General features: G+C 37.9%; 1 protein-coding gene across 11 annotated transcripts in view; it reads left to right on the forward strand.

Annotated features, from left to right (window-relative positions):
* Positions 1-7,455, forward strand: part of LOC105488348 (DENN domain containing 4A) — a 130,555-nt gene extending 123,100 nt beyond the window's left edge. For 7 of the 11 annotated variants that reach the window (XM_071101184.1, XM_071101181.1, XM_071101187.1 and 4 more), the window contains 5 exons: positions 506-623; positions 743-769; positions 1,230-1,392; positions 1,558-1,622; positions 4,606-7,455. In XM_071101184.1, the coding sequence (XP_070957285.1) occupies positions 506-623; positions 743-769; positions 1,230-1,392; positions 1,558-1,622; positions 4,606-4,742 (510 nt within the window). In that variant the 3' untranslated portion in view covers positions 4,743-7,455. The remainder of the gene's footprint in view (positions 1-505; positions 624-742; positions 770-1,229; positions 1,393-1,557; positions 1,623-4,605) is intronic. The other 4 variants (XM_071101188.1, XM_011752352.3, XM_011752342.3 and 1 more) reach the window with 1 other exon arrangement.
* The last annotated feature ends 2,558 nt before the right edge of the window (positions 7,456-10,013 follow it).

Genomic DNA, 10,013 nt, shown 5'->3' on the forward strand with positions numbered 1-10,013 from the left:
GTATTTTTGGCATGTTGTTTTATAAAAGTGCCTTTACTTTTTCATATACTGCCACTGCCACTAAATGGTCAGGAACCTTGCCTTCTCTCTTCTTGTGCTGCATGCCTATGATTGTGCATGTGCTTTGGATTTTCACTACCTCATAATGAGTGACAAAGATGTGAACTCAGTGTTATCTGGGCCAGGGTTTTGGATGATATAGAATGAGATTCCTGGATTTATCTTTCTGTGACTTTCAATCGTGAGCAAGAGGAGCAAGATGAGTTCTTCTTGGTACCTTTCTCACTGATCTCAAGTACTTTGTTATATCTGATCTTTAGAGATCATTAGCTTTTCCACACAGCCCATCTTCCTGTAGTAGATATGAAATGTATGTAAATCAGTCTTTTTCTGTTCTGTTTTCTCTCTCGCACACATACATTGTAAAAAATAAAAGAATTTTATAAAATACTTATAAAAAATTATCATGGAAGGATCATTAATGAGTGTTTATTGTATAACACAGATTCCCCGCCACTGTATGTCTGAAGATAGCAAATATGTTTTAATACAAATGTTGTGGGACAATATGAAGTTACATCAGGATCCAGGACAGCCCTTGTACATTCTCTGGAATGCACACAGTAAGTGCCATCATAGAATGCTGAGTTTGTTCATATGAGAGTAATCTCTACTTGCTTTAAATAGCCTAAACCAATGTATAACTGACTTTTATATTACTGTACTACTTTTTGTCTTACAGGTCAAAATCGTACTCTTTTGTTTGAGAGTGAGTGTTTGATTTTTTTAGTGCTACCTTCTATGGAGATCTAAGGGTTTTTTCTTTGGTTTGGTTTGGTTTTTTGAGGGGTGCTGTGTATGTGCTGGAGGGGTTGGTTGTGTTTTGCAGAATTCAGCTTTCAGCACATTGCTCATCCCAATTTCTTCTTTTTACTTATGTTTTGTTTGTTTCCATCCCAGGCTGCTAATTTAGAATTTGCATCAGAGGCTGTATTAAGGGAAACAGTATTTTTAGTTATTGTCTATTTAAGACCACAGAAAGCTTTAGACCTTTTTTTTGTCATTATTTGTCTTATTTTTTGCTTTCTTCATTCTTGGATTCCTATTTATCTATTGCCCTTAATTTATTTTTAGTGCTTTGTAACTTAATATCTGTCAGTTGCTGCTTAATTTCTTTCTCCTTTCTACACAGAACATTTTCCTTCATCTGTTGTTTTGTTCTTTTACAGCCCAAAAATATCCAATGGTCCATTTATTGCAAAAAAGTGATAACTCATTTAACCAGGAACTGTTGAAAAGTATGGTAAAAAGCATTAAAATGAATGATGTCTATGGACCAATGAGTCAGATTTTAGAGACACTGAATAAGTGTCCACATTTTAAAAGACAGAGGTAAGTCCTTCTCTTAGACAAATATATTGTTCTCCTAGGCAGATTCGTATTGTTTGCTTAGTAATTTGTTAGAATATCTCATGCTTACAATAGCATTAAAATTTTCATAGGGAACATATGGACTATATGGATACTAATATTTTCTCCATGACTTTTTCTCCCTAGGAGTTTATACAGAGAAATACTGTTTCTCTCACTTGTGGCACTAGGAAGAGAAAACATTGATATAGGTAATTTAGCTTTATATATAATATGTAGTATTTATATATCATGGAATAGTTTTCAGAGTATTTTTATATTAGTAGTTGTACTTTATTAGTAATATTAAATCTGTAATTATATTAAGGTAGATTAGTTGTTGCTAAGGACCAAGAGGTGGGGTGAATGGGGAGTGACTGCTAACTGGTATAAGGTTTCTTTTTGGTGAGATGAAAATGTTCTGGAATTAGGCAATGGTGATAGTTGTACAATCTTGTGAATATACCAAAAAAACATTAAATTGTACACTTTAAGTTAGTGAATTGTATGGTATATGGGTTATATTTCAATTTTTAAAAGTTAATCTGGGCCGGGCACGGTGGCTCACGCCTGTAATCCCAGCACTTTGGGAGGCCGAGACGGGCGGATCACGAGGTCAGGAGATCGAGACCATCCTGACTAACACGGTGAAACCCCGTCTCTACTAAAAATACAAAAATTAGCCGGGCGCGGTGGCGGGCACCTGTAGTCCCAGCTACTCGGGAGGCTGAGGCAGGAGAATGGCGGGAACCCGGGAAGGCGGAGCTTGCAGTGAGTGGAGATCGCGCCACTGCACTCCAGTCTGGGCGACAGAGCGAGACTCCGTCTCAAAAAAAAAAAAAAAAAAAGTTAATCTGACAAGAAAAGGACTAGTCAGGAAAAATTATTTAACTGAAAGGGGCTGGGTGTGGTGGCTCATGCCTGTAATCCCAGCACTTTGAGAGGCCAAGGTGGGTGGATTGCTTGAGCCCAGGAATTTGAGACCAGCCTGGGCAATATGGTGAAACCCCATCTCTACAAAAAAAAGAAAAAAAGTTAGCCAGATGTGGTGGCACATGTCTGTAGTCCCAGCTACTTGGGAGGGTGAGGTGAGAGTATCATTTGAGCCTGGGCAGTCGAGCCTGGGCAGTCGAGGCTGCATAAGCCATGATGGTGCCGCTGCATGCCAGCTTGGGCTGTAGAGCAAGACCTTGTCTCATAAAAAAAGAAAAAATCAACAGAAGGTGATTCTTTTCTAGAAGCTACTGTAATTACATCAGGGTAATGCTACCAGGGGAAGAGCTAGAAAAATCAATAGTACAGAATAGGGAGTCAGAAATAAACATAAATGTCTACGGCAATATATCAGCCAGGTGCAGTGTCTCACGCCTGTAATCCCAACACTGCGGGAGGCCAAGGCGGGCAGATCATTCGAGGTCAGGAGTTTGAGGCAAGCCTGGCCAACACGGTGAAACCCCATCTCTACTAAAAATACAAAATTAGCCAGGTGTGGTGGTGCGTGCCTGTAGCCCCTCCAGCTCTACTCAGGAGCCTGAGGCAGGAGAATCACTTGAACCCAGGAGGCGGAGGCAGCAGTGAGCTGAGATCATGCCACTGCACTCCAGCCTGTGCAACAAGAGCGAAACTCCGTCTAACAAAAAAAAATATATAATATATAATATATATAAATATATATATAAATATATATTTTATATTTATATATACATATAAATCAGTTAGGAAAGGTAGACTATTAAATGGCATTGGGACAGTCATTCTAGGCACTTGAGAAAGATGCCAGAACTTACCAAAATCATGAATAGCGTTACTTGAGGTAGGCCTTTTAACTATAGTGAAACAGAGAAGATACCAAAAAGGATTACTCAGATCCTTGTTACCATCCCTTTATTCCCTACCTAATACAAGCCCAGATTGTAGTCAGATATTACTCTAGCCCTCTGCCAAAGGTGGGATTTCCTTGAATGTGTAAAAAATTCTGGACCTCCAAGCTAGAGAAGCTCACTTGCTTATGCACTTGACTCAACTCAAACAAGCCTTCATGGGTACCACTGTGGTACTGTTTCAGAGAGGAAAGATGTTTTTATGGCCGTCACCTCCCCAAAGCAGAAAAATAGGATCTTAGTGACATTGTTATAATTCATACCCCATTTGGCTCTCTGAGGGGCAAATTTTCCTCCAGTATGTGTTTAAAATAAGCAATAAGTTAGCATGATTTCTAGGCTGAGAGAAACTTTTAGCAGAAGCGTGTAAACCTCTGTTGTCCCTTTTTGTCACATGTGGACTATCTTCTGGGGAAAAGGCACACAGACCTTGGTATAATGTCCTTAAAAATAAAAGTCACAGTCTGTTAGCTCCATCTGTTGCCATGTGGAAAAGGGAAAAGAAAAATCCTGGCCGGGTGCGGTGGCACAAGCCTGTAATCCCAGCACTTTGGGAGGCCGAGACGGGCGGATCACGAGGTCAGGAGATCGAGACCATCCTGGTTAACACGGTGAAACCCCGTCTCTACTAAAAATACAAAAAACTAGCCAGGCGAGGTGGCGGGCGCCTGTGGTCCCAGCTACTCGGGAGGCTGAGGCAGGAGAATGGCGGGAACCCGGGAGGCGGAGCTTGCAGTGAGCTGAGATCGCGCCACTGCACCCCAGCCTGGGCGACAGAGCGAGACTCCGTCTTAAAAAAAAAAAAAAAAAGAAAAAAAGAAAAATCCTTACATGGTGATTTCAGATCTTTGGATTATTTTCCCAGAGGTATCCCATAATATAGGAAGTTAGGACACACAAACCAAAAAACATTTCCGTTGAAGCAAAATTTAAATTTAAAAAATGAAACCACAAAAGGATTAGTGTAAAGAAAATATGGGCAAAAAAACTTTTTGTTAATCCTGGTGGGAAAAGGCTATTATATATTTTTACTGTTTTTAATTGAGTATGCAAAACAAAGTACCAAAAATGTGCATATGGTATTTGGTGGTTTTTAACATCTGTACCTGGTAAAATTAAAAATTGGCATCTTCAAACCTTTTAAGTTTCTCACTGGTCTGTGCAATCCAGCTGTGGTCCTTTGGATAGCAGAAATGTCCTAGCAATTCCTTCTTGGCCTCTACTGTTGTGTTTCTGTAGTATTACAGAAACTTGATAGTTTTCAACATCAGACCTAAATTTCTTTATCCTTTTATTTCTTTATCAATTTTTGCAGATGCTTTTGATAAAGAGTACAAGATGGCATATGATCGTCTCACACCTAGTCAAGTCAAGAGTACACACAACTGTGATAGACCGCCAAGTACGGGGGTGATGGAATGTCGAAAAACCTTTGGAGAACCTTATCTTTAAGATGTATTTGTATGTGTATTCAATGTATATTGTATAGTCAGTGTATAAAATAACACTTTTAGACTCTAAATATTTTTTCTTCAATTTTTGAAAATACAATTTGTAAATGGTTCAAAAGACTCAGACAGCTTATGTACAGAATGTTTGAAGAAGAGAATAGTGACAAGTGGGGAGAAAGCCACTTGGTTTCTCGTTTCTTTTTTTCTTCTTCTTTAACTCCCCTGTAATAGGAAATAAAGTATTTTTGTGATGAGGAAATCCCTGAACAAAATTAGTTGCCATAAAATATGACAACCGTTTTATGGTTTCTCTTGGAAGAGACAGATTGAAAAATCATGAATAGAATCTAAACAGAAATGTCAGATGAAAGTATTTCCTGTTTTCATAGACTATTCAAATGTTTTGACCATGAAATTGTATTATACATATTTTAAATTGTTTATAGTAAGTTGATATTTTTTTAATTTTAAAATTTAATATAGCAAACTTAAAATGAATTTAAACTTAAGCAAGCAAGCGTGTATTTTCCTTGTCTGCTGCTATTTGAAGTAATTAGTACAGCTGCAGATCTCTCTGTGTATATCTATCTATATATTTTTTTTATTACTTGGGAGAATGAATTTTAAAATGTCAGTGCTAGTGTCAGTGTTGTCCTAGGATTGCATGTTAGTACCCCTAAGCCTGAGTGCGGGGAGTGAGTCATGCAAGGGTAGCGTGCACTGCTCAGACTGACTTATGGAGCCTTGTGCAAGGAGAGCCAGAGAGGTTCACTATACCACGACTCCAAAATTGTCTCTATTGCTAGTAGATGCATATAGTATACAGGGAAAATAGCTTATAAATTCAAATATCAATTTAAATTTTAATATTCTACATGAAAAATTATGTTGGGAAAATGCAGACAAGTGATTATATTCTAAATTTTACCCTTATTTTAATGTCTAAAATACTGGGTATGATGCAAATTATACTAAAGAATAGTTACCTGAAATATGAGTTACTGGGGTATTCCATTAATACTATATATAAATATTCAGAATTTTTTCCAAAAGTAGAAAAATTCCCCTCTAAAAGTACAGCCAGATAGACTGTTCTCCATATTGAGGAACTTAGTTTTTTCAGCAAGCTTCAGAATCTGAAGTCTGTAGAATCTAAAATACAGAAATATCCAGAAATCAGACAATAAATTGAAAGTTTAGACATCATGAGTATTAAATAGGCTTTAAAAATGTATTTTTAGTCATATTATTTCTAATGTCACTTTCTTTGGGTAATTTCTGGTAAGGAAAAACATCTTTTGGCTGCTAGAATTATTTATAGATTTTCAATATGTGTGTGTGTTTGCACACATTACATTAGTGAAGGAATTCCCTAGCCAGTTTTAAAGAAGGAAAAAATGGATAGTCCCAAATTAGGTGTGTAAAGCCAGTAGAGTCCACGACACTTGGTCTGGAGGTATCTTGGAGTCCTGAGACTTAGAATCAGTTCAGCTGCAGAAAAACCCACCTTTTGAGTTCACACCATTAGTGAATAGCACCAAGCTGAAACATTTCACAGCTTTCAACTCTGGGAAATAATGGAGAGAATTTAAAAATGTAAAACTTCAGTTAGTTTGCGGGCTGAACTTGTTTACTTGAAAAATCTGGTGCTAGGCACATGTATCTGCCTCTCCTTTGTAAATACCACTCCAATCTTATTTACTGTTCATATCTAAGCTTCATGTTCTATTTGTTCTTCATGTTCTTTAAATCATTTGAAAGTTGTCAACTGAGAGAAACATTTGAGAGGGGAGGCTTTTGGCACTGGTGATAAACATCCCTCCAAGAGAACCCTCTGGGGTTCTCTTCTATTTGTGGTTGGTTGTCTTTATTCTCTTTCAAAAACAGCTTTCATTGTTGTTTACTTTTTGTGTAATACAAACAAAATGTAGGAATCATAGTTTATTGATTTCCAATGGCTGACAAAACAAAAGAATGAGATAAAACCATTCTTTATGGTTTTAAGATTCAGACTCATTTGGAAAAGCGAATGTAATTTTTACCTCCTCCTTCCACCCCAAGTTTTCTTTCTGCTTTTGGAGAGGGTTATATTTCCCCTAATTTTAATCCCCAGGGAATATTATTGCACAGATTTAGTCTTTTAAAATAAAACCTAAAACATGAATACAAAGTGGTAAACCTGTTCAAAAGAAAAGTACAATGTGAATCATTCTTGAGCTGGGTGTGGTAGCTTATGGAGGCATGTAATCCCAGCACTTTGGGAGGTCAAGGCAGGGAGGATTGCTTGAGTCCAGAAGTTCGAGACCACCCTGGGCAACATAGAGAGACCCTGTCTCTACACAAAAATTATAAAAATTAGCTCGGCATGGTGGCTCATGCTTGGTAATCCCAGCTACTCGGGAGGCTGAAGCAGGAGGATCACTTTGAGCTTGGGGGTTTGAGGCTGCAATGAGCTGTGATCACGCCATTGCACTCTAGCCTGGATTACAGAGCAAGACCCTGTCTCAAAAAAAAGAAAACAGAAAATATCAATCATTTAAAATAACTCTATATAAACTTTTCTTCTATTTTCTGTTAACCGTACATTTTGGAGAATAATGGCCAATCATGTTGGAGAGAAATACCCTTTTGCTACATCATCTTTTATTTTCTTACTCTTAGTTTTGTTTACATGTTTAAATGGTTGACAATAAACCATGTCCTGTGCTGATGTAGCTTGTTTACTACGTCCTACCATTATGTTCTAAATGACACACATTTGTATTCCATACCGTATTTCAGATATTCTACTTTTTCTTCCTAGTGTTAGGTGGAAAAATATGCAGCTATTCATCTTCTGATTTTTATCTTCTTTTCCCTGACTTTCTTGGGGTTTTGGTTTTTGTTTTGCTCTAAAACCCTAACACCACCAGCATATTTAATTGTAAGGTTTTCTAGTATGTCTCTCCATTTGTGTATTTAGAGAAATGGTCCCAGAAAACTTTGCTTCAACATTTTAGGCATTAAATACTTATTTTTACTTTATGCTGATAATTACTATGATACTTAAGTGCAACCAGCAAGTATTAGCCAGCTCTATATAGAAGTTATGCTCTATTTCTAAATACAGGCTGAGCTCCTGGAATCCAAATGCTCCAAAATCCAAAACTTTTTGAATATCGACATGATGCTCAAAGGAAATGCTCATTTGAGCATTTTGGATTTCATACTTGGGATGTTCAACCAGTTTGTATTTTTCATATATTCCAAATTTCAAAAATATCTGAAATCCAAAACACTTCTGGTCCAAAATATTTCTGATAAGGGATACTCAATCTGTACTTTGTAAGTATGCAGTATGAAAATACCTATTTGTTTGGCAATATGCAGTAGCCCAGCTTTATTTTTATTTCTCTCACTAGAACTTGAAAGCTGCTATTTGGCACTTTTTTATCTCAGAGCAGGAAGAGAAAGAGTAGGCTGTCTCTCTGAGAGGACCCTTGTCTTTCGTGCTAAAGTTAGCATGCGCTGCCTCTTCCTGTCTGGGTACAAGACTAAGCTTTATTTCAAAACTGAACTCTCTAGCAGCTGCATACCAGTTTACCTTAATATCCTCAGTACTTGGTGTCTTAACATCCTCATACTACCTTGCTCCTTTGGCCTCAAAGTAAGCATATTTGCTGGCTTATTTTTCTTAACAAAATTAGCAGTACACAAATTGAAGAATTTTCATCTTTGATTACAAAAGTCTGCGCATGTGCTTGTCTGAGATGGTCATAGATTCTTCTGATAAAGTTATTGCTGTCTTTCCACAGTTCCTGTTCATTTGGACAGCTCCCTCCTTTACTATTTAAAGATTTTCTTTTCAAATGTAGTAGTATGATAAAACTATTGCAGCAACTGGTGGATTTTCTGCAAGTTAAATTCTCCAGGTTTTGCTTGCTCATACAGCGAAGGGCCTAAAGAACAGAAGTGTGCCTTTAGTTGTGCAGGCAGACTTGAGCCAGGATGTCCTGTAGGCTTTAGTGAACCCCCAAGGATAGGCAGCTCTGCTCATGAGCCCTCTCATTACACCTTTCATAGCGTCCAGTCCCCGTACATGTTGCAAGCTGCACTGCTGGAGGACCCTCCCACCAAAAAGAGTCAGAACCAAGAGTATTCATTGGCACATAAGGCCAACCAATTCTTCCTGATTATTTACCAGGCTGTGCTCTAGATACTACATTCCAACTCCTGCCCCCTTTGGTACTCAATCTGTAAATAATATTGATATAGGCAGCTATAAAAGACTAAGCCTGTAATTTGGTAAAACCATTTTCAAATCTATTGATGACAGTGCAATATAATGTTCAAAATATATAGTAACCATTTTGGCTGGGTACAGTGGCTCAGGCCTGTAATCTCAGCACTTTAGGAAGCCGAGGAGGGCGGATTGCCTGAGCTCAGGAGTTTGAGATCAGCCTGGGCAACAGGGCAAAACCCTATCTCTATAAAAAAAAATGCAAAAATTAGCTGGGTGTGGTGGTGCACTTCTGTAGTCCCAGCTACTTGGGGGGCTGAGGCGGGAGGATTGCTTGAGCCCAAAAGGTGAGGCTACAGTGAGCCATGTTCATGTCACTGCACTTCAGCCTGGGTGACAGGGCAAGGCCCTGTCTCTTTAAAATAAATAATTAATTTAAAAAAAAAAAAAAAACATTTAAACACATAACCGTTTGAAAAATTTGGAATACATCTCTTTTTTCTGGTACTATATAGAATCGTAACCCATTAAATTAGGAAGAATTCAGAAATCCGGCCCAAACCTATTACCAGGGCTATCAAGGAAGTGCAGCCTAAGGGAGTTGAAGTCATCCATGTAGCCACTGACTTCTAATTCAGACACCCATGTGGGACAGTTCAGACTTTCCAGGCTGAATGAACGACCTAGAATTTGTCACAAGTAACTACATACAGAATATTCTGCCTATAAAGTGAGAGGACCATCTCAATATTATCTTGACACTTTTAAATGGTACTTTACCTCTAAAACAGCATGATTTTAATATTACAGTAGGTTTGTAAATGTGTGACCAGAAATTTTAATTTCCAGGTATAACCAATTAGTCTTTTAAAAGTTAAGCAAGTTTTCCATCTTCCCAAAGTAATCTCTGTCTCTCCCCCAATGAATTCCTACTCATCCATCAAGACTCAGCTTTCATTTTTTGTACTTGTCCTTTTCCGTAACACTGTGATCAGAACTTCCTTTCTAGGCAAAGGGGTATGCCAGAAATTCAGCAAATTGGGAAAAGGATGC

Source organism: Macaca nemestrina, chromosome 7 (assembly GCF_043159975.1).
Source record: "Macaca nemestrina isolate mMacNem1 chromosome 7, mMacNem.hap1, whole genome shotgun sequence".
NCBI lineage: Eukaryota > Metazoa > Chordata > Mammalia > Primates > Cercopithecidae > Macaca > Macaca nemestrina.